The sequence below is a fragment of the Pezoporus flaviventris genome, unplaced genomic scaffold (genome assembly GCF_033815535.1).
Source record: "Pezoporus flaviventris isolate CSIRO_AGI_PZ_B2104156 unplaced genomic scaffold, CSIRO_AGI_Pfla_v1 ptg000002l, whole genome shotgun sequence".
NCBI lineage: Eukaryota > Metazoa > Chordata > Aves > Psittaciformes > Psittacidae > Pezoporus > Pezoporus flaviventris.
In genome coordinates, this window is record NW_026892550.1 from 5244773 (window position 1) to 5269844 (window position 25072).

General features: G+C 47.8%; 1 protein-coding gene across 7 annotated transcripts in view; it reads left to right on the top strand.

Annotated features, from left to right (window-relative positions):
• Positions 1–2629: 2629 nt before the first annotated feature.
• Positions 2630–25072, top strand: part of FGFR3 (fibroblast growth factor receptor 3) — a 56532-nt gene continuing 34089 nt past the window's right edge. For 3 of the 7 annotated variants that reach the window (XM_061467083.1, XM_061467086.1, XM_061467113.1), the window contains exons 1-2: positions 2630–2832; positions 24291–24554. In XM_061467083.1, coding sequence (XP_061323067.1) covers positions 2670–2832; positions 24291–24554 — 427 coding nt within the window. In that variant the 5' untranslated portion in view covers positions 2630–2669. The remainder of the gene's footprint in view (positions 2833–24290; positions 24555–25072) is intronic. The other 4 variants (XM_061467092.1, XM_061467100.1, XM_061467089.1 and 1 more) reach the window with 3 other exon arrangements.

Consider the following 25072-nt stretch of genomic DNA (forward strand, 5'->3'; position numbering starts at 1 on the left):
GGGATAAACAAATACAAAGTTCTGGGAAGAGAATGTTTATAAAGGGTAGAAAAGAAGAACAAACACGTTGGCAGAGTATCCCTGTGTGAAGGCGAGGGCATGTTCCTAGCTTGAGGGGGGAAGGAAAACTTAAGGGGCTAACATGCGGCTTATGGCATAACAGTCCTAAAATATATGCAATTGTGTTGTGCAGGCTTTACTAGGCTTCAAACATGGATTTTTTCTTTTTTTTTATGGCAAGAAAGTGGCTGAGACACAGTCCAGAGCCGTAGTTTTTGCTGCACAGCCTACATCCCAGGCTCTGCCTCGGTGGCCACTGCAATGACGAAGCAGCTTCAGCAAACGTGTGCTTAATCGGGTCTGTGCTCCCCAGCCTCAAGTGAGTGTGCTGCACTAGAGGTTAATAAATGGGAAACCTAAAAATATCCCACTCTAGGGAAAACTGCGAACCTTGAAGTCCTTCACACAGGACTATCTCAATACCCCTTTGATTTCCTGTTGCAAAGGGCTTCCAAATGTTATAAGCTTTTAGTTTTCCTCCAAATGAAAACCAGTTCTAAACCATTAAAGGGCTGAGCTGACTTGATCTGAGATGCAGACTTTTACATCTCCCAGCAACCTTAAAGCTCCCTGGGTTGGGATCAGCTGTTTCCATCCTATTACCCCACTCCAGGAGCACCATGAAGGCATTTGCCTTCACTTGACATGGAGGAACAGTCATTGCAGCGCTTCTGAAATGCAGTCACAATGTGAGAAACCACCCTGAATTCTCACTTTGGTTTGTATTTTTAGGGCTTAGGGAAGCTCCTGATCCTCCTTTGGTGCTCTCCTTTTGGAGAATGGGGCTCAGAATAGTAACAATAATGGGTGTTGCTCTTACCCTGCTGACTTTACATGAGATCAGAATTTGGCCCTGCTTTTGCCAAAAGTCAACGACGGCAGCGGCTCCTCACACAGTGTTCTAATGATGCTGCTGTTGTTTTTATTTGTATCGATTTGCTGGCACCTCCAGCGCAGCAGTTGTGAGAGCAAACATCTCGCAGCCTGACACGCTGCCAAGCCGTCTCTGCGACGGTGAAATAACCACATTTTATTTCTCCGTCTGCTTCTCCCCCCATTGTTTTCATTTAAACCGATGGTGTCACTGGCGAGGGTCTCTGCTGACATGTAGGATTTCCTCGCCGCAGCCCCGTCTCAATGCTAACCCACACAATGCGACAGTATTGAGATGTCAGAGCCTCTGTGCCTGATAAAGGTATCAAGACAGATCCCGGTCCCAGCGACAACAGCACAAACTGAGCCCTCCCCAGCGGCCACCAGCGGTCCCCGCTGTATCCCTCACTTATGCCAAACCTCCGCAGTGCCCTGGCTTTTCCTCTGACCCGAACAACCTCAGCTTGGCTCTTACGCAGGTTGGGGTTTTGGGGCCCCCTGTGCAGAGCATTTTCAGCTCTGCTAATATTTGCATCTATTTTCGGCGAAAGAGCTGTTGCGTCAAGGGGGATTAAAGCGGAGCTGTGACTTCTTGCGAAGCCGCTCGGATCGCCTGTCAGCAGGAACTGAGTCATGTCACTTAGGCAGCTCGGCTGTGTCAGGGGGTCTCTGAGATGACCACACTATCCCAAAGCATAGCTGTGATCCCAAACCATAACTAGATCATTGTAATCCTAACTAAATGCAAGTGACATATAATTAGGTTTTATTAAAGCAAGAAACATGCAGAGTCTGCAGAGGCTGTGATTATTCCCATCAATAAAACACAGCGATTCTGGGGTTTGTTGCTTGAACCCGGGGGGGGGGGGGGGGGGGGGGGGCTTTTATCAGGTTGCAGGTGGCTTCGTGTCGGGGTACAGGATGGCAACCATGCAGGGGGGAGGATGCGTTGCCTGTTGGCTCTGCAAGTCCTCAGACTGAGCCGAAGCGCTGCTCATCGTTTTTGGTCCACGGACCCCTTCCAGCCCCTTCCCACCGCCTCTTCTCAGAAAGCGCGCACTTCTAGGGCCGGAGGAAGGACTCGCACGGGTGCCACCACGGGAGCGCTGCCGGGAGGCTGAGCCAACTTCAACTCACGTCTATGGGAAAAGGGCGCCTGCCTCCCCCCGAGCGCTTGGCGGGAGAACCCAGGGGCCCGGCTGCCTCCTTCCCCCTCCCATCGGAGCCCCGTTCATCCCCCCCCGCAGCCCCGGGGGCCGGGCGCGGAGCGGAGCGGGCGGCGGGCGCGGCCCCCCGCGGCGGCGGCTGCGGCGGGGCGGGGCGGGACAGGGCGGTGGGGCGGGCGGCCCGGCCCGGCGGGCGGAGACATCGCGGCCGCCCCGCTCCGCGCCCGCGCCGCTCTGAGCAGACGCAGGAGAGCCGCGGCTGCGGGTGGACGGGCGGGCGGCGGACGGGGCTCCTACGGCCGGGCGCGCTCGCTCCGTCCATGCGCGGTGCCTGCGCAGGTAGGCGCCCGCACTCAGCGCGTCCCCCCCGCGCGTTTTTACTCCATCCACCACTTTTTTCCCCTCCCTTTTTACTACTATTTTTACTTTTTACTCTTATTTTTCCTCCTTCTCCGTGTCGGCACCGGGGGCGGGGCGGTTCGTCCTCCCCTCCCCTAAGCGCCTCTTTCCCTCTCCTGGCAGCGCGGCGGCGGAGCGGAGCGGTGAGCGGCGGCAGCATGCGGCCGCGGGATGTCTGAGGCGGGCGGTGCGCTGCCCCGGCGCCGCGCCGGAGGCATGCGGGCGGGCTGGGGCTCCGTCTGGTGCCTGTGCCTGGCGGCGGCAGTCGCAGGGATGCCGGCGGGGCGGCGGGCCGGCGGAGCGGCGGCGGAGAGGAGCGGCGGGCAGCCGGCAGGTAAGGCAGCCTGCGCGGCCGCGCACACGTGCTCCGCGCTGCGGATCGGGTCGGGAAGGGGGGATCGGTCCCTGTGGGGATCGGTTTAACTCTACGAACCTCCTTATCGGAGTGCGGAGCGGGGCGGATGCGGACCGCCAGAGCCGTCTTGAGAGCGGGAGTTCGGAGCGCGGGAGGCGGCAGCCGGGCGGGCCGGGTTCTCCTCCTCTCCCCGCGGCTCGGGCAAGCCGCAGAGGTGCCCAGGAGGGAAGAACTGCTTTTAAGCCGCTGCTTGTCTCCCTTGAGCCCTCTCCCCGCCGTGGCAGCGCATGCAGCACCCCCGGTGGGATCCGTGGCTGTGGTTGGGGAAGGAAGGATGCCTCCCTAGCGCGCATCTTCAGCGCACATCCGAAGTGCTCCGGGAGTGTGTGTGCTTGTGTGGGAAAAGTGAGGAAGGGTCGTTTATAGCTAAGTTTTAGGAGCAACACGATTTGCGCCGGCTCCAGGTAGGCACACGCTGGATCGCAGCTTAGTAACTGCGGCTGTGCTGAGGAGGGAACAGCATTTCAGGGGAGCCAGCGAAGGTCCCCCCTCGAGTGGCAGTGCTGAGGTTGCAAGTGAAAGAAAGTTGACACGTCGGACAAAAGCTGTTTAGTTTGCTGTTGGGGCTTTCTTAATGATACACGGCGGGTTTGAAACGTGTCTCTGATACGCCTCAGCTGCTACCTGAGTCCCTGTTTATTTTTCAAAGCTCTTTAATGGAAGGGAGCCCCTCCGCAGTCCCCCGTTTCGGGGTTGCATGTACCCGGCAGAAAGTTTCCATTGTTCAGGAAAGGGTTTGAAGCCTGTTTGCCAAAAAAGTGACAGGGGAATAAATGGGCTTCGTGGAGGCTGGGGGGTGGGGGCATTACTTTCATACCCCTTTTGGTTAAAGCTATAAATCACACCGGGGGTTGGTTTTGTTTTCAAGAAAGTCCTAATAAAACACCAGATTCTTAGTGTAACTCGTTTGGCTCATTTTTCACAGCCAAAGGAATTGATTTATGGGGCAACATCTCGGCGACTTGGTCAGAGCAGTTAAGGTCGGTGTGCGGGAGGAAGGGCGCAGCCTGGGCTGGTTGTAGGGGTGGGAAGTGCCAGAAACGAAGTGTCCCCACTTCTCCCTGGGTTAGGCTTAAGTACGTATTGGCACTGGCACTTTAGGCAGGGTTGAAGCAATCGGGTAGGGAGCAACCTCGGTGGTCCCCTGGGTTTCCCCCCACACCTTCAGCCTGTAGCTGGGGGTTGATAATGTGTTCAAGTGGTGCTCAACCCTCCTCGTGCTCTTAAGACACCTTTGCAAGTCAAGGCTTTAGGATGCTGTTGGAAATGTAACAAGTGGCACACTCATAGTTCACACTGAGGGAAACATCATCGGATGTCTGTGAGCTGAGCGACGGGTTGGGATTTCTAGGGGCTCCGGTAGAAATCCTCAGGACAGGCTCTCTTACCGCTGTCAGCTTTCCCTAAGGCAGAGTTGTCACTGTCAACCCCTTCTGTGCTCTCTAGGAGCAGGGTTCAGCTCTGTGCAGAGGGCTTCCATTAACTCCAGCACCCAGCGGTGTCTCCAAGGGTCACCCCATCACTATGAACAGGCTGGGGGCTGCATAGGGATGCTGGTAGCTCTCCCACCGCCACCAACCACGTGTGCTGCGGGAAGCGTGAAGCTGGTGCTGCTCGCCCAGCTCCATGCTGAAGCCAGCAGCCCCGCAAGCACAGGGGCACCCGCTGCCCGTCCGATTTGGGGGGGGGAAGGTTGTGCAAAAGAAACTGTAAAGAATATAAACCTTCAGAGCCAAGTAAAAACACATCTTACTTTTTCAGTCTTTTTGAATTGAATGGTAAAAAGCAAATTCTTTCTCCTAGTCAAATGGGCCATGGGGTATTGGCTCATTACTGAGGGTTGTTGTTCGCTGGGCTTTGCATTTACAGTCTAAGGCCTTATTTTCCATAAAGGGGCTTGGAAGGATTTTTCCCCAGTGATCTAATTCTCCACACGGGGCTGTGAAGGCTATAACAGCTACTGCTTTGTGCCTATACTCAGCTACATAAAACACACATTGAAGGGAGGCATTCTGAAGGTATGTGTATGTTTGCTAATATGAATACTCGCTATTAGCGGAGGTGGAGGGGGTGCAGGTTTTAACATCTCCGCAGGGAGGTGTTCGGCTGTTGGCAGGAAGGAGGCAGATGGCGGGGCTGTTGCTGAATAGAAGCTAAACTAAAAACACCAGGGGCCTCATCTGGGCTGAGTTTCTCTTCTCTCCCTTTCTCGGGGCTGCTGCAGGAAGAACAATGTCAAATTTCCCCCCCACCCCCCTTTTTTCTCTTTTTTATGAATGAAAGTAGAGAGGCGAGGCAGGATTGAATGTGTATGTCATTCAGGGGCTATGACAGAGATGATTAGGGAGGTCAGTGAACTCCTTTGCAGCCTTGAGCATGCGGTCACTCTATTCAGCAGCCACAGAATAGACATCAATATAAAAAAGCCCGTCCAATTTGCATTAGTATTCAGATAAAGATATTACTTGGTACGATTTGTGCATGTCAAGTAACGCTGGCTGTTTTCTTAGAGAGCAGACCAACTGAAACAGGAGAGTTTTGCTTTTAAAAACTTCAGATAACCGGCGTGTCTCCTGTGGCTGGTTTGTGTGTGTCTGTCTGCATACAGTGTACGTGGAAAAGGGGAATTTCTGGGCTTCTTAGGATTCGTAGCGCACTAGTTAGCTGCTAAAGCTGTCTGCGTGCATTGAAAGAGTTGTATAGAGAGCCCCTAAGGTTTGTGAGGAAAGGGGAGAGCTCTCCCAGTCTGTCAGGAGCAGGAACTGACGTTCCCTTGTGCAGCACTGGAGTCAAATTGTCACTCAAGAGTTACTGCTCAGGCAGATTTCAAGCCAAAAGAACGGAAGAGGGTTTCTTTCGGGATTTTGCTTAAGTTGAATGGGAGGGCATGTACCGATTCCTATGACCTTTGTGCTTAGGAAGAACTGGTGATGTGCTGGTTGAGGTGTTACTCTTCATGAAGCTGGTGGCAGCCAGGATCTCATAGCCTTTTGGCACACACCCAGCAATGGGTCCAAGGTGTAGGGTATGATGATCTGCGTCGCTTTGCTTTGTGTGTTTCAGATTTCACCTTGAAATTAAAGGGGTATTGCAATGAGTCCCAAATGGCACCAACCATTCCTGGAGCTGTCCTTGGCATTTATGTGTTAAAACCCTCTGAAAAGAGTCTCTGATATATTGATCGTGCTTCTTACTTTTGCTTGAGACCGGAAACGTTTTAGATTCAGTGGGCAGGTATGAGTGATGCAGTTCTGAGGTTAAAAGTTGATCTATTTGTTCTCATTAGCAGCTAAAAATTAAGTCTTTAATGTTCAGACTAATATATTTTACTGAGCGATAAGAGGACATAAGTAAAGGATGATAAAATATGGCTTCTATAAAAATCTATTTCTTAACTAGCAAATAGTGAACTACAAAGTCCATTCCAGTGCAGAGACAGATTCATTAATATATTAGATACTGGCTGTATAGCATCAGGTCTTCTGCATGTATAGACAAGGGTGGCTCCAATTAAATCTGAGGGTTTCTTTTTCCTTTTAATTAAGACTTTATTAACAATCACTGAGTAGGGAACGTGATGAAAGTAAATCTGAAAATGGTATAGTGAAGTGTTGATCTGCTAATTAAATCACACAATTAAGGCAAGCCATTCTGACCAGCACAGTGACTGTTATGACTCCCTCCAACAAATCTTCAGTGCTGTTTGGGAAAGTGTACCTATCCCAAAGCCGCCTGAGCGTGGGTTTGGAAGTTTGGCAAACACTAAAGAAGTCTTGATGGCTGCATCACCACTGCATCTGGACCATTTCCATCCAGTGGGACCCGGTCTGCTGCCTGGACAAAGCTGAAATTTTGTGTGAAGCTGGAGGAGGACTTTCCCCCCTTTATAAGGCTGGGAAACAAAATATTTCTTCTTAAAATATAGTCAATAAAAGTGAACTTTGACACCCAGCTCTGTGCTTAGAAAGCTGTCCTCCCTGAAAATTTACTGTGTACATCTGCTGTTTCACCTGGAGACCCTAAAAGACAGGGAATCAGCCCAGTTTCTGAGCAGTTATTAAAGCTCCAGTTTACAAAAGCATTTGACCAAGCTGTTTCTGACAGTGATCTGTAGCTGGCACACAGAGCTGTGGCTGAAGGCATTAGCTGAACTGTAATTTCAGCTAAGGTTTTAGGGCATGGCCTGCTGGTGGGTTATTCTGGCTGGTCTTTCAAGTGTGTAGGGTCCAGTGCAGGAGCCTGGGCATGGGCCCTTGGACTTCAGAATAGGTGGACAAGTGGCTGTGTGGTTCTCATAGAATCAACTAGATTGGAAAAGACCTTTAAGATCATCCAACCGTTACCCCAGGAATGCCATAGTTTAGCTTTTGGCAATTTTTGGTCCATGTGGGGTAGACCCAGCAGGAATATTGCAAATTCAGATATTTCTACTAAAAATAGCAGGGAAATTTGCTCCCCAGTTTGGTGACTTTCTCCCAGCTAGGCTGAACCTGATACACAATCAATTAAACAGACTTTAATCTGTTCCCCGTTTGAGTAGCTTTTTCTCCTTTTTCCTAGTGTGCTACATACTTGTAACTTCTCCTGTGTCTTGGGAGCTTGTTTGGCTCTCCATACCTGTTTGTTTTTTCTGATCCTTCAGAACCCAACTAAAACCCAAACGCAAACCCTAGCTTGAAATTGCCTGCTGACTCAGCACCCTCCAAGCCATTTGATAGCATGATTTGATGTTTCGGTGTTTGCCATTTCATCTCTTTTTAATACTGGTTAGTTAATAAACTTTATTCTCTTTCATGTACTAGGCTGGATGCCAGAGAGAGGATGGTGGCTTGGTAAAAATTAGCCTCACATCCTTTTCTTTGCAGCAGATGGGACTGTAGTTCAGCAAAGCCAGTCACCGTACGTGGAAGCGGGCAGTCCCTGCTCTTAGGGGGGTGTAAATCTGGTAGCACCCCCACTGCAAACACTGGGCTAAACCCATGTCTGAAGACACGTACAATACCAAAGGCACCTTAAATACCTTGTTACACCCTGACTTCTTTTTCTTGGCCTCCTACAGAGCTTATCAGCTTACTGTTTGCTGCTCTTTTGGCTGTTTATCTGGGGATCTTGTTAAGAAATATGTACTTTTTCTCTGACTGTCCCGGTGCCCCCTTTCTGATACGCTCACAGCTCAGGTTGCCAAGTGCCACAGATATGGTTTAAAGCCCTGAATGTGTGAGGAAGGGCTTTTATTCCCGCGGTGAATGTGGTCTTGCTGGTGTGCTTACCCCTGAAGTATCTGCTCCTTGGCTTGAATGACCAGGAAGTTTCTGTAATATCAAAAGCAAACAAGAACTGTGAGATACGAGCTGAGTAAAACCTTTGGTAAACTTAGTAGTTAAAATGTGAAAGGTAATCAGATGTAAACCTGCCCTGTTATTCTGATAGGGGGGTTTTGTTGCATTCAGGTGGATAGGGACTAGCCAGGAAGTTAACTTCTTGTTTATTCGTGTAACACTCAGCTTATGCAATGTAGGAAAGCTTTTTATTTGATGAAGAATATAGCAGCACAGTTGAGCAAGAAAACCTTTCTCCAGTAACTGCTTCAGTTTCAGATGTGCTCATCTAAAAAAGGTGTGGTATTCATTGCAGAGGAGGAGGTAGGTCTCGTGTGCTGACCTTGCTTTGTCAAATCTAGAAAGCAGAGGAAGATAAAGAGTTGGTTAAATAAGGAGGTGATATTAAAACTTGGAAGGAGATTTCTTTATCACACAGAACTGTATGCAAAACAATTACCATGTGCTTACACGCTTAGCATCTGTGAGATATTGGGGCTGTGCCATTTCTGCAGGTTGCGAGGGGTTAAAGGTGCTAATGACTCAGAAGTCAGAAGGGTTCCAAGTTTTCGTGTGAGGAGAGGATGAAGTCTGGGATCACTCTCTGCAAGCAAGGGAAGTTCTGCAGGATGTGGTGTGTGCTGAAAGCACTCTTTCCTAGGAAAGCCACAGCATGAGGACCCCAGCATCTGTATTTGCACACAGGGATTGTACTGTGCACTATTGAACTACCTGAAAATGTCAAGCTGACACATGGCAGTGTGTTGGTTGGGTTTTCTTTCCCTCTTTTCCTTTTACCTAAGGAGCCAAGCGTCCTTTATTTGTTCGTTTAAGTACAAGGCATTTAGGGAAAGGAAATAACAGGCGACCATGGTGCACTATGGCATGCCAGAGACCCACAAGGCTGGCTTCCCAACTCCTGCTGTTTGATAACTGATGAAAGTATTTATCAGCTTGTTTTCATTTAATGTAGAAAATGGAGTGTTTTATAGTTGTGTCTTTATTGCACCGAACTACCTTGTGCTGTTCACAAGGAATCTCGCTAAACTATTTCAGCTGATGTAGTTAAATCAGTGAAGCTTTGGAGAGCAGATCACTGCTAGGTGATCTCTTGGCCTTTGTGGAGGTGGGGTGCAGACACGGTCCCCGTAGCAGGACCCATATCCTGGAGCTGTCTGGTCACCTTGTGTTGCTGATGGTGGCTCTACAGAGGGACTGGTGGGGTTTCATCATGGCCGTGGGGCAGAAATGATGTGAAGTCTTGAGGCTGTTTCTGTTCAGGGTTCCATGGAGTGTGCAGGGTAACTGCGACGCCCTGGACTGACTACTTCTCTCCTCTTACTCCCCTCTGGGGAAGGCAAAATAAGCATCTGTGAAGGCTTTTCTTTTGAGGAAGGGTGAGCTATGGGAGAAGTTCCTAGATCCAAATGATGAGACCAGCTTTTATCGACCTTATGCATTCCCTGTCAAAAAAACCCTGAGAAGCTCCCAAGAATTGGATTTTTAATTTTACTTTGATGCTTGGCAGAGCTTGTAAAGATCCTTCATGGCAAGCTTGGCCATGGGTTGTTGCTTTGTTTAGGGGTTTTGCCATTCTCTGCTGCTTGTAGTCCCGTAAAAATAATAATGAGGTCGTGATCTTGCGCCTATTGAATCCAAAGCAAAAAGCCCCCATTGATTTCCAAGGGAGCAGGCTGAAGCCCTTCACAGATCGTGGTGGGAGCAGCTATTTAGCATAAGCAGGGATTGTTTGGGAAGTTTTCTAATGACCCAAACATTTTAACAAGCAGAAGAAACTCAGCGAGTAAAAGGGCTCCCCGCTTTGGGGGTGGGGAGATGCCTGGTGCTGCTTCATGGGGGCAATCCCTGGAGCCGGCTCTCTGACCTCCCGTTCCTCTCACCCTGCTACAAAGCAGACCTTCGCTTCCAATCTTGGCTTTTATAACTGCGGCTTTGGCGCAAACCGATGGCAGCATCACAGCCCAAACGCGACGGTGACGACCTGAGGCAACGGTGATGGTCACTGCCCGGCCCCCCCATCACTCTGGCTCAAGTCCTGCGTGGAGCCGAGCTGCAGTGCCGGCCGCCGTGCGCTCATGCCCCATCCTTATTGCCATTGTATCAGTGTCGGCCGGCGTTAGCCCCATGTGCTGTGATCTGTGGGCCGCACAATGCGCCGGGGAAAGTGTTAATAATCCCCTGCGGGGGTCCGCAGCGAGCCGGGGCCGAGCCGGCTTTCCCTGCACCGAGACCCTTGCACCGGCGTAGGCGCCGGTGAGGAGCTTTCCCGGCACTTTATGGGCTGTCAAAGCAGGGGAGAAAAGAGTTTTCTCAGAGGATTGGGGGTTTGGTTTTTTCATACCCTCCTCTTTCATGTGCAAGACTCAAGCAGAAGAAATTCCCTCCCAGCAAAATACTTGAGCAGCTTGTTTGGAGGCTGTAGGTCTTGAGCTAACTGATGATTTGATCTTCGTTTAGGTTTTTATAACTTGTCTATATAGATTCCCCCAGGCAAGAGTTTTGTTCCTAGCCAGTAGCAGGATCTGTGCAAGATGAGCCTGTTGATTCCCCAAGGTGTGCTTTGGGAGATGGGGGGTATCGGAGCTAAAAGTGAAGGGGAAAAACCAGTTGCAATGAGAAGATTATGAGTGTGCCCTGACAACCAGCATGTGCAACCAAAGATAAATCCTCTGTGAGCCTGTCTTTAATTAAAAGAATGACTGGAATTAGGCAGAGAACCATCTCTCCTGATCTGTATCATGTGTATCTGCACGAATTAAGCATTTTTGGGGAGGGAAAAGAGAAAAACACCAGATTTTAATCTTCCTCTGGTAGCCGATACATCTGCCTTTTGAAAGGGCATATTTCTCCCTGTCTTAGAGTACCCAGGCTTGTTGACAGTAAACAACTGTCACTTGGCAGTTTATGAAAGAAGATTGTTTGAGAAAACATGTCCAGTTTAAATCGTTATGTTAATAGGCTGGGGATTCAAGTAGGGGGGCTGGTAAATGGAGGTGCATAAATTAGTTGGTATTTACAGCGTTAGAGATGAGCTATGAGTTAATGCTGGGGAGGGAGAAAGAAAAACCACATGGATTTTTTACAGCCGGTGTGTTATGCATGCTTTCTGTGAAAGCATTATTATTTATTCCAGGGAAAACTCAAAAAGCCTCTTTTTTTTTTGCTGTATGTGGTGGGAGGCCCCTGGGTGGGATGCGCCACGGGGCTGGGAGCCGAGCACTCCCACTGACCGGCCCTAATGCTGCTTCACGCTCCACAGGCAGCATTTAGACCTTGCAGCAACCCTGATGCGTCCTTAGCCTTTGCTTCGCAGGGGTGATGGGAAGAGGAGGCTGCAGGAAAAGTCTGCCCTCCCAATTTGTGCTTTGATTAATTACAGAAAGGAAGGAAAAAAGCAGCAGTAAGGAACAGCAGATGGTGTCCTCTCTGCATCCCTGCCTCAAGTTGCTACAAATCCATCACCCACCTTCTTCAGAGTTACAACACTCGTGAACGTAGTGAGTGATGAGCGAGTGCAAAGCGTTGGTTCCAGCTCAGCATCGGTGTCAAAAGCATAATGAGTGAGAGCCTGATGTCAGGCACTTGAGATCTGTAATTAAGCATAAAAAACAAGTTTCAGGCTTTCCATTCTCCTGATCTCCCTCTCTTGGGAACAAGGGTATATGCGGCTATTGGGGAATGCTGGCATTAGTCCTGAGGATACTGGGTAAAGCCACCCTCCTGCGCTCTCAGCTCACATTCTAGCTGGGTTACAGTATAAATGCAATAGATACTGTGGCGTTTAAGTAAATACAGTGTTACAGATGCTCAACTTTACTTTCGGCCTTGGGTATCTTAAGAGGGGGCACCTTGAAAGCAGCACGTTCTCTTCCCTTCATTCCAGGTAGAGCGCAGAGAAAGCTGCAGGAGCAAATGGGCACATTGTCCATACTCTGGGAGCATGGATGAACGGGTCACAGTTTTCTTTTGGCCAGTGGCTCAACTAGTATTGCAGTTATTTGGACAAGGAGGCAAAAGAAACCCAAACCTGAAGCCTCCACCACAGAAATGCTTTGCAATATGCTCAGACAAAAAGGAAAATAACTCCTAGAAAGTGTTTATGAGTTGTACTGGGACTCCAACCTGTGTTATTATTTAGTGAAGGAATGAGATTTCTGCTTCATTTTTATCTGTAGGCTGTTGGCGTCAGGGGGTTTGGGGGGAAAAGTTTTCATGGAGGGATGAGAACAACACAGAGGCAGACAGCAGGGGGTTCTCCTACGCCCCATCTCCCTTGGTGCAGGGACAAAAAGGGGCAGGTTTGTACCTTCCACTGGTTCCTACAATGGGTCGAGAAACTGAGCTGTCTGCCTGGGTCTGGTGACCGCACAATGTTAAATCCTTCCTGTGAGGAGCTCTCAACAACCCGAACAACGTCATCTTGTGGGTGGAATGTGTTAGTCCTGGCAAAAAAAAGGGCCTGAAACCTCCTCAGGTGCTTTGAAAATAAGTGTAAATGTTTGAAGTGGAGATTTTCTTCCCCTCTGTCCCCCTCCTTCCAGTGCATAGGAAATGAAGTGGGGACAAACAGGGCAGTCTTTGCAGGAATAACATCACCCACTGCTTGAGCCCAGCCGTTTTAGGGATGAAAAAGAACAGTTGGAGGAACAGCACATGGTGTCTTGGGGCAGCTGGCCCTGCATTAGTCACCCACCCTCAGAAAGGGAGTGGAGGGGCTGGAATGCTGTGGGCAGCTCTTGTTCCATTTGTGGGTATATACATCAATGTGAATAGGTACAAATACATGAGGAGGTTGACCAACCTCCTTTGGCGCCTGACTTTCAGACAAACCCAGCCCTTGAGTGGCTGCTGGGCTCATTTTTTGTCGTACATATATTCTATCTGCCATAGAGAAGTGGCTGTTTTATTCCCCTTGGCTTGCCTGTTGCAATGACCATCCCTGCTGTCACAACAGCATCCATCTCGGACACTTGGATGCTTGTTCTCAGAGAGAAGAAAGTGTTCCGGGGCAGGGGGGGGGAAGGAAAGAAAAAGCAGAGAAAGTCAGATTGTAGAGGACAGAGCAGGTACAAAAGTGGAAGGTCTCTGGTGCAGGTAGGACCAGCCATGTCCTGCTGCAGGACACTGGAGAGGGTCCTCTGCAGAGGGTCTACGTTTCCTTACGGCAGCATTAAGATAACTGTGTGTAGGGGCATCTAACCTGCTTCTGGTAATACAGGAGCCTAACGTAGTAGTTTGTAGATGATTATTTGGGGGGCATTAAAACCGCTTGAAGGCAGCGGGAACCAAGACACGCATGACTTCCTTGAACTCTCTCTGAATTTATTACGTGCAGTCCAAACCCCACCGTAATAGATATGGTTGCAGGAGACCATTAAAAGGTCCGTTCTGGTGAACCTGATGCCCTGCTGTTGCTGCTGGAAATGATAAACCGCTGTGTTTGGGTCGGATGGTATGTGATGCCCTGTGTGTGTGCGCGCGTATGCATGGAAGCTGGTAAGTCCTGCTAATTTAGGGATTGTTTTCCAAGTCTGTTTTCCATAACTCCAAGTAGACTTAATACAAATAAAGAACTGACCAAGTTTCCTGTGAGAAGCACAGAACAAATGCTAAGTGTGGGATTTGAATGAAGAAAGGTGAAAACACAAATGTGTACAGGAACAGCAAGTCAAACAAGCTGAAAAAATATTGTAAGGTTGATTTAACAGAGCAGTGAACTCAAAGCTGTCTAATCCCTTTAGCAGCCTTCTTTAAAGAGGAGAAATAAAGGAATTCTCCACATCTACTTTTCTTTCCCTATCTCTCCCAACTCCTAATAATAATAAGGATAAGACTTGGGTTTAGCACAAGGACAAAGTGTTGCAGCTTCAGTTAGATGTGCTTTCTAAATAACAAAACCCATTTGTCATTCGCGACTTTAGATTAAAGTGGATCAGGCTTCCCGAAAGGAGATTACTGTTAAACGTCTCCCAGCTTGGGTACCTGGCACCTAAATCTTGCTTGAGGCACTGAAATAACAGGCTTGGTTTTGAAAGATGCTGAGCCAGGTCAGGCTCTGCATTTAAATCGCTTCAGCACTCTCAAAATCTGGCTATTCATTTTGATGCCTAGATATGGATTTCTGGGCTTAATCACCGACCTTTGCATTTCAAATGTTTGACCTTTGTTTTCTTTACTAAGTACGCAGACAGAGCGGCCCCCAAATTGTTTTGTTTTTCCTTTGACACAGCTGGAAAGGGCCGGCAGAGAAGACTTGGAAGTTCTGTGTCTTATTACTGAGAAACGGGGATCTTTGAAAAATACCATTTTACGTTACTCAAGGGAAACTTGCAAAAGGGGCAATATTTACTCCTTTTCATTCACGTGAACATGATCCACCATATATCCAAACCCCACAATCAGTTGGAAATAAAGCCACCCAAACTACCCTAAACCTTTGCCCTCTCTTAATCCTTGTACAAGAGGGTGGGTTTTTACTTTTTGAGATGTGCTTCCCCCTCCTGAAATAGAGGCAATTGATAGGCTCATAAACAAATACCAAACATTAAGTCCTAATCTCCATATAGAGGAGCCTGACCCTTTTTATGGCGAGAGAGGGTAGAGGGAGGAAACGGGGCCAGGAGTTTGAGGTTTAATGCTTATTAAAGTTTTAGTGGGTGGGAAAATGCAATCAATAAATTCTGTTTAATGCCTCGACACTGGTGTTAGTTTTCACGAGCTGCATTGGAGGGCAGTTTTCATTTTGAAACTAGGACACTCGTAGTTGGAATGACAATTAATGGGGAGTGAATATGGTCCCGGTTGGAAGCCGGTTTTGTGAATAGCAAGAAAACTCCCCCCATCTCCCGCCTTGGCTCTGGAGTGGGGTAGCTTCCGTTTTTAATTAGCAAACCAGGCAAAATTTAGCTCATTGTGTCTTTCTGCTCCTTTGGCCCAGTGGATAACTTGGATTTCTCCATCTTGCTGTCATGAGGCTGTTCTTTTCATTTTTCCCCTTCAGTTTTGGTGCAGGGAGGAAGGGGGGACTTCAGGATACTTAGGATTAAAGTCATTGTTCGAGGGTATTTGCAGCCAGCTGCCTGCATTAAATGAAGATTAGAGGAGCTCGCATTAAAAGTGCAAGGGAAATGCAGAGGAGCTGGGATTTGGGAGCTGCATAGCTGTGAACCGAAGGGGAAAGGTTGGGGCTTTATGGTGGATTTCTTCTGATGCCATGTGATCTCAAAGCCCACTTCAGAAAAGCATCACAAGTACCAGAAAAGCATCACAAGTAACTACCACGGCCAGGCCTGCCTGGGAATTGTGAAGGGACCTTTGTAAATGTCTTGACATCCCTTTAAAGTTCATATGATGTAAAGGTAAATTTACGGCCTTATGTATTGCTTAAAAAATCACCTACAAGAGCACTGAAGAGGTGGTGAACGTTCTGCCAGAATTCACTGAATAGCCGAAAACCCACCCTGGAGGTCAAACCCCCCAAAACAATGAATTTTTGAAGGATTTTAGGAAAGAAATGTGGGTGTAGAGGAAGAGCCCAGAAGAAGTAACTCAAAGGAATTACTCAGCAATGCATGCTGATTCTTTTAAGGATTTATTAGGAAATTTTAAAGTATTTCCAAAATTTCAGTTTCTTTTTGCTTTGTGGAACACTCACTGATGTAATCCATCATTCTTGGTGCTAACTGCTTGGTACGCATTACCTACAAAGACCTGCTGGGTAACCTGGTCCAGCAAAGCAGGAGGGGGTGGCATGGTGTGCTGAAGCTGAAGAGCATAGGCTTGGTCATAGGACTCAGTCCGGCTCCAGTGGAGGCTGGGAGCAAGCTTTGCCCAGTTCACTGGGGTGCTGGAAAGCCCTCAGTTTCCATAGCTGTTTCCACTGGCTTTGGAAAGGGGTTGTGGCAGCTGCTTGCTTGCTGCAATGCTGAGGTTTCTTGGACACCCTCAGGCATGAGGAGCAGGAATATAAAACATCAGCCACTTTGTGGTGGGATCCATGTGTTGAGATCAAGCTGAGATGCCCTTCTGAGCTGTGCAAAAGCTGGGGCCAAGTTGGCCACTGTTCTTCAGAGGCAGACACTAAAAGGATGGTAACCAAGCTGCACAGTGTCTTGTGCTCCACCTAGGTTCAGCCCAACGAGTGTGCTGTCACTCTGCCTTGAGTAGGGAGCTGTCTGGGTTGACCACTGTGATTGGGTGAGGAGGGCTGTGTGACATGTGGCTGCAAGGATGTGTTTGCCCGTGTGCCAGGCTGGGACTGGTGTCATCCCCACTGCAAGCCTGGGCTGCCGAGATGTGATAACAGCTCATCGGTGGCCCCCTCTGGAGTAAAGCACAAAGGCTTCAGCGCGGGGACAGCAGGAACCATCTGCATGGTGGGAATCCTTGAGGTGATTCAGCATGAACCGGGAGCTCTTGCAGGACGCATGGAGCAGCACAGCATGGGGACCTCAGCATCCCCGCACTGCCTGGCGTCTCCTCCACTGCTCCCTGTCCTTGGGGACCATTGATGAAGTAGAGGATATTTCGTATCAGTTCTTCTGTTTCTGTGGAGGGAATGCAGAGCTGTGAGATAGGTAGATAGATACAGGTGGTGGTTGCCTTCCCTCTGGTGTTTTGAGTGGGGAACTAAGGAAAATACTTGATTGCAGTCTTGCCAGATTTTAAGGAGACCTCCTCATCACTGCCTGTTCCCTTAAGCCAACAAAGCCCCAGCCAAAGGCTGTCCTTGGGACAAGCCCTGGGCTCTCAGCAGCAACCAAGGCTTTGTGTCTCCTGGGTTTTTACATTCCCATTTTTGTTGGGTGTAGCCAGGAGACCCTTTTGATTTGCTCCCTGTTGTGTTTCCTTTCTCTCCTCAGGGCTTTCCAAGTGCCACAGGGAAATCCTCCTGGCCAAAGTGTTTCTGTAACTGTTTTAGCTTTGTGATGATTTATTTCTTCTTCTAACTCCCAGCATCTGAATTGGGTGATCTGAGAAAACAGTCCATTAAAAGGAGGATACTGTAGAGTCCTCATGAATCCTGTTTTCTACTTGGCTGGTGGAACAGAAAGCTAATTGCCAGTAGTAAATCCATTCAGAGGGCTGGAGGGAGGGAGAAAAGCTAATATTCCTCCTTGAATGCCATTTAATCTCTGAAACCTTTCATGCAGATGTAAATTAGGATTTGCACAACAGAGTCAACAGTTGCTCCCTAGATAAGGCAGATTTGCAACATCTGCTTTTTCCATTCTAGAGGCTCTTCCAAAGTCGCAGTTGGGGATAGCCAAGCTAAACACTAGAGATTTCTTTTCCTCTCCTTTCCATAATCTCTTGTTTATGGAGCAAACTGCATATGATAGAACTAAACCTGGTTATTGTTCTGCTAATTCGCTAGGAAAGAAGTTTGCTTTCCTCCTAATACAGACCTAAAGTAAAAACCCTGCTGGGTGGTAATAGAGTGCAGCACATTTGTTACATCTTTGGAAGCAGCGTTGTCTGGTAACAATTACATAGGCCACTGCTGTGGTAATAAGCAGTTTACCTTGCATTATTATTAGAAAAGCTACTTTTAAGTTTTTCCAGAACCAGCCCTCCTCTGCCAAGGGAGCATGCATCCAGTGAAAGATAAAGTGGCATCTTCAAACGATGGAGGCAAACCCTTTTCAGGGGTGGTTTCCTGAAGACACATTGCCTGATCATGCTTTAGGGTTTTACAGAGGCAACCGGATAGTTTTATTCTTGCTGTGGTACGAGCCCCATTGAGGAGGACGGTTTAGTGGTGGAATTGGCAGCCCTGGGGTAGCGGTTGGATGTGATGATCTTAAAAGTCTTTTCCAACCTAGCTGATTCTATGATTCAGGGGAGATAACCCAGCTGAACACCATTTCAGGGAATGATACTGCTTTGGCAAAGCATCCCATGCTGCTGTGATTGCCAGAGAGAGCCCCTTTGTCCCAGGATGGCTGCAGCCTGATGCTGGGAAATGTTCTCCGAGAGGGGGCTTGACCTTGGAGGGGGAGAAAAGAGTAGGAAAAGCGAAGACAGGATATAGCTATTTCATATAATAGTTATATATCTAAAATATAGACATTATCATAAGCATAAAATACTATATATAACATTATGTATGTATTATGTATTACATTTTGCTGTGCCAGGCTGGTGATGTGCTTTGGGGGCAGCAGAACCATAGCCAGGCAGGGATGCTGCAGAAAGGAGAGGAGGCTTTGCATAAAGCACCACCAAATATCCACATATCAAAACTACCCCGTCAGCTCCCACAGTGCAGTGAGGGTATGTGGTGACTGTAGGTGAGCTCGCTTTGCTGTGGGGGCCGCTCCCTTGATCTTATCTGCCCTGAGAAGGCAGGTACTTGGATAAACAGGCAATCCCATGATTTTATCATGCCCACCTCTCACCGGGCTGTTGCTCAGTGCAGAGCCTGGGGCTGGTTTGGTGGTTTCCAATATGCCCCCGGGGTCTGTCTGCCTGTAGGGAGATAGAAGGAACAGAGGCATGGCAGGGTGCTTGCAGGGAGGTGGCACCGGGGCTGCTTGTCATCCCTCCTGGCTGCTTTTAAAGTAAGGCATGTCCCAGTGAATAGCGTTCAGCAAGAGAAGTGTTTTATTTGCCTTCTGGGCAATGGGGTTTGCTCTTCCCGGTGCAGAAATCCTGAGGCAAGTTGGGAGAGCAGCCCCATTCCATAAGGAGCCACACAGGTGTTGGGAAGAACAGTGTTGTAGGGGGTGAATAATACTGTAGGCTCCTATTAATGCAGGTGGGATACTTACTTAGACTAAACCAGGATTATGCATGCATAGAGGACATGGTGCTGGTCTATGTGCTGTTTGCCATCATGGCCTTGTTCACTGATGCTGGAGGTTTCTGTATCCCTCCAGCAATTAGCCACCAACTCAGTGGCTGTGACTATGGTCCCCTTGGGACCGGGATACCAGACACAACAGGAGAAAGCTCTGGCATGGTTGTTTCCCTGTGATCCTGTAATATATCCTGTCACACTGGATTTGGTGCAATAAAATGCATAGAACAAGAAACAGTTTTGAATTAACCTGAAGAGAGAAATACATGGAGTGCTGCTATCTTGCTGCTTGTTAACATGCCAACTGCAGCTTGTCCAGCTTGAAAAGGGGGAAAATATGATCCTCTTAGGAATGAGACTCTTATTCCATTCCAGCACTGGGCTCTGAAGCAATCCTGAAAAGCCTCTCTGGGATTGCCAGAGTTCAGGGTGGGGTGAGGAATATCTTGCTGATAGTTGACTGAGGGTTGTGTGCCTTGAGCCCTTTGTAATGGGATGTGTTTGGTTGTGTGGTGGACGTGCCGCAGCTGCGGGATGCTCACTGAAGGAGGAGGATGATGATGATGCTCCCACCTGAGCAGACCCTCGGGAGCCTCTCAAGTACTTTGATGTCTGGAAAAGTGGAATCGTGGAAAGCTATTCCAGGAAGAAAAACACAGATGAAGGGAAACAACTGGATAGAATGTCATGGATCCAGGACTCAGCACCCTCCAACATGGTGTGGGGCCTTGGGGTCCTCCATCTCATAGAGCCTCTCATAGGCAGGATGGGCCTTCGCTGCCCAGTAACAGCCCCCATGGTTTTTGACACAGGACCTGGAAATAGTCTCTGACACCAAGGAGGGCACCAGCCAGGCTCTAGGTTGGCTTGGAGTTTTGGGGGGGGGGGAGGCCCTAAGCAGCCCAAGAATATCCATCACCCTCCACCACTCTGTCCTTTTGTGCCTAAAATGTATATAACTGCGTATATCCCCCCCCAGTTCTTGAGAGCTGCTGCGTTACAACCAAAGTAAAACATTTCTAGGCTCAGCCAGAAACAAGTATTGATGTCTGAGAGGAGCAGACATCTGATGGAAATACTGACACACTTAAGCACTTGGAGCTGTGAACCACACAGAAAGTGAATTTTCACTGGGATGAGCCAAGCAGCTAGAGAGATGAAGTATCTTATCCTTATAAGTGAATACATACAAAAGCATTTTAACATTGCTGGGCCAGCTGCTTCTCATTGTAGAAGGTGCTTCCTGACTAGTTGCTGCCTTTTTGCTCTTCTGAACAGCTTAAAATGTGTCTCTCTCTGTAGCATGTTTGCTGTGAGCAGCAGTTGATAATGCTGCAAGTGCTGATCTCCATTAGAAGCGCCTCTTGGTGATTTTCAGCTCATGCTGCTTGGATTGAACTAATAAATGGTTGAATTTTAGTCATATTTTGGGAGTCCACAACCTTAATTGTCTACTCCTTTCTAAGAACCTGCTAAAGCAGCAAATGCATTAATCCCTGCCTTGCTGTCAAGTGATGGAGTGGGTTCCTGTAATCCCTATGTGAGTTTACTCCCAGTAATTTATCCCCATGTGTTGTGGTTTAACCCCAGCCAGCAGCTCAGCCCCACACAGCCGCTTGCTCACTCCCCCTGCAGTGGGACTGGGGAGAGGAGCAGAGGAATTAAAGTGAGAAAACTCGTGGGTTGAGATAAAGACAGTTTAATAGGTAAAGCAAAAGCTGCGCACACAAGCAAAGCAGAACAAGGAATTGACTCGTCACTTCCTATGTTCAGCCATCTCCAGGACAGCAGGGCTCCACCATGCATAACAGTGACTTGGGAAGGCAAACACCGTGACTCCAAATGTCCCCCTTCTCGACCCAGCTTTGCATGCTGAGCATGACACCATACCCTATGGGATATCCCTTTGGTCAGCTGGGGTCATCTATCTTGGCTGTGTCCCCTGCCAGCATCTTGCACACCCCCAGCCTGCTCACTGGTGGGGTAAGGAGCAGAAAAGGCCTTGATGCTGTGTAATCACTGTTCATCAGTAACTAAAACACCCATGACTTCTGCAAGGCAGTCTGATGGCTGGATGCTTGGCCTCAGAGGGGGCAACTTCATGTCTTGGTGCCTCTTGTTGAGAAGTTGTTGGAAACACCAGCCATGTGCAGCTGGAAGGCAGGAAGGAGGTGGTGGGCTCTGGGCACCCAGTAGGAGATGTGAGTTCTGGTTCACTGCTTTAAACTCCAGCTGTTCTCACAGTATCACAGTATCACAGTATGCTAGAGATTGGAAGGGACCTTGAAAGATCATCTAGTCCAATCCCCCTGCCGGAGCAGGAACACCTAGATAAGGTTACACAGGAATGTGTCCAGGCGGGTTTTGAATGTCTCCAGGGAAGGAGACTCCACAACCTCCCTGGGCAGCCTGTTCCAGTGTTCCATCACCCTCACTGAGAAGAAGCCAGCAAGGAGATGAGACTGTGCCCACTTTTGGATTTATCACCATATTTAAAAGCTATGTGAGGAATAAGAGTAAAATTTCTTTCTCCAAGTCACAGTTGGGCAAAGTACTCAAGCACCTCGATGTACATTTAAGTGCTTTGTGGAGGTCTCAGGTTTGGATCCCGTTTAATTTTTAAGCCGTAAGCATATAAACTTAAATTTGAACAGCTGTTTAAAGAAGTGACATTAAAATCACTAGTAACATTCTCATTTTAATTCACCACTCTGTCTTTCTAGATACTACTCCCAGTGAGTAGGAGTAAAGTCACTAGGACTGGACTTTACATTTAAGTATCTTGAGGGCTGAACTTTGTATCACGCTATCTGCTGGAAGGACTGAGAGCAGAGATGCTGAAATAAAGTTGTCAGAAACAAGAGACGATGCTCCTTCCCACAGAAGAAGCTTCAGACCCCAGTCATTCTGCTCTGAGCCTAAATTGAATTTCCTCTTTATTTCAGCATGCCCTAATAATGTTTTATAAAATAAGTCTGTCACTTTGTCATTAACCCGCGTTCAATATGGCTTTCAGAAAAGAGTGATTTCCTTTTAAATGGCTGAACAGTGCACTTGGGTTTGTACTTAGTCTGGGCTTGTTCCTGTTTGGTAGGTTTGTGATAGAAAAGCCAAAATACACAAGTCTTGATCATTTGGCAAACATCTTGAGCAGACCTGTGTATTTTGTATGGAGGGGTTGTGCAGCTGCATGGGGTTTGTTTTCCAGTAGATGAAAGTAGCAAGAGCTTCCATCAGAGTCAACAAGCAAAGCAAGATCAGTACCCATCGTGCTAACACAGAGGTGTATACAGGGCTTTTTAACTGGTAGCCAAAGTTGGTACCATTGAAAGAAATCCTTATAGTCTAGAAGAAGAAAGGAAAAAACCTGAAAGGAACAGTTAAACCACAATGTTTCTCAGCCATATTTTCCCCAAGGATATAGTCTGGTTGGGAAGAGACCATGGGTAAACACTCAGTGTCTCAACAAGTGCTGGTCTGATAAGGAGATGCTGGGGCTTCATCTTCTTTTTCTTTTTACTAAAAGTGTATGCTTTCAGGGAAAATCTGTTCATTACAAGGAAAAAAAACCAACACCCTCAACCTTTGACTGCAGGAATACCACAACATTCTGGCCAAACCCGAAAATATTTCAGTTGGAAATGCTGCCAGGGTATCAGAGCAAAAGTTCTTTGAAACCCCAATGAGTGTGGGCTTTGCCTCCTGTGAGACGATACCTCCCATGAAATACCACATTTTGGGGCCCCTGGGATTCTTCATTTCTACCCTGCAAGGCTACTGACTGAAACAGTTTGATATTTATAACTTTTACATTTCCACAAGAATGAAAACCTGCTCGACAAGAAAAGCAATGCATTTTTCTCTTAAAAATGCTCCAACTCTTCCAGTTAATGGCAGAAGAGCAGCTTGAAGCCAACACCACATCCTCAGGTATTCAGAGCTGCTGTAATTACATCGGTTTCACAGTCAAATTGTAGTTTATGAATATGCTTAAGCTGCAAAATTAGGATCTCTATCTATATTGCATTACTATCAGAGTATCAGAGATCAACTCAGGCCACCTGGATTGTAGGATTAGCTTCAGACTTACCTGTCTTGAATTACTTTTTACTTGCTAATCATGTAATCATAGCATCAAAGTGCCTTCATTGTGGAGTAGGATTCCACATGATACATATTGTACAAAACCAAGACTCCTCTGCCTAGTGGAGCATAGAGCCTCAGAGCTGGTGTAAGCCAGAAGATAGAGATGGGGCAATGCCAAGTGAAAATGTTGGTTAGCAAATACAAGGTGGGGAGAACAGCAGTCTTGCTGTTGATCTAGTTGGGTTGAGGGTAGCTGTAGAGAGCTAATTCTTCCTTATTAAACTGGTAGAAAGGATAAATAAACCATTCAATGTCAAGAATGAGTTTACATGTCACTAAAATGAGCCTGAGGACCATTGGACACAAAAACCAGACTTTCAGCATGCCCCACATTCCTCCATGAGGAAACTTTTGAGCCTGAACCTTTCCTTGTGTCTTTATCCTATGGTAAAACAGACTTCACCATGTGGCAGGGTTCACTGTCATCACTCTGGAACATCAGGAACAAACTGCTGCAGCTGGTAGATAGACCAAAGAAATGGGGATTTAACCTTTCATGCTCAAGTCTTTGGGTTTGCACTTCTTTGTTGTACAGGGGGTGCAGCAGGGAGCTAGTGGTGGGTTCATTTATTTCAGCCATTCCAGCCTGCATCTTCTGTCCAGCCTTCCTTGATTCCTTCATCCCATAGAGTTTGCCTTTAGGCCACCCAGAGCCACTTGAGAAATGGGTTTATCCCCGTTTCTCCTCCTTGTATCCCCTCCGTCGTGGGTCTTGCAGGGGTTGTGCACAGACTCAATAGGAATAAAGAGATCCAGAGACTGAACTGTGAACTTTGCAGCACACACTTAACATCTACCAGATCACCCCCCCATGCAACATTGGGTGTTGCAATGACCTTGCATAGAGGTCTGTTCTGTTTGTTGTGATGCACCTGGTGGGGTGATGGCCGTGTTTTGGTTACTACAGGGTTGAAGCCATCCTTGTAGGTCAGCTACTTGATTATGGTGTGCACATCTGTCTTTGGAAGAGCTCTGGGCACGTGGAAGCATCAGTAGGACAAACATAAGATATACATTTCTTTTTTAACAGCTTTTCTGTTTTCTGACATCTGCTCTTATTGACTCATTCCCATTTCTTTCTCCTTTTGCAGAATACTTGAGGAGCGAGACCGCCTTTCTAGAAGAGTTGGTGTTTGGAAGTGGAGATACCATTGAACTTTCCTGTAACACCCAAGGCTCTTCCGTGTCCGTTTTCTGGTTTAAAGATGGTATCGGGATTGCACCTACCAACAGAACTCATATTGGACAAAAACTGTTGAAGATAATCAATGTGTCATATGATGACTCGGGGCTGTACAGTTGCAAGCCAAGGCATTCCAACGAGGTCCTGGGAAACTTTACAGTCAGAGTTACAGGTACGAGCAGAAATACAGCTCTCTCGGTGACTTATCCTTACTTTTGTGCCTCCACATGTTCAACAGAGCTGGTGCCTCGTGGTGTTTGTCCATACTCGGTAGGTCTCTACCTCCCTGGTAACTCCTGGCACTGATTAGGCTCACAAAACAAACCAATGAAAGAATGCTTGTGTGTCCATACCAAATGTTAAAGCTTGATGTACTGAGAGAGACTTAGAAACGGTGCTAGTCAGATTAAATCCCAAATCCCCCTTTAACACTCAAATAGATGCAATGCTACATGTGCCTTTGAAGTCTTTTGTGGGTGAGCGAACTGTGGCTCAGGGAGGTTAAGTGACTTTTCCCACTTTATGTGACAAATCAGTGGCAAAATTGCATGTAAAAGCTGGAGGTTCCTGAAAACTGTTTCTCTACCATAGCTGCTAAATCTCTTCCCTTCATTCCAGTTATCACAAATTACTAGTCTGTTTCTGAATTAGTTCATCTGTAAGCTGTATATGTCTCAAGTATGTGGTTCA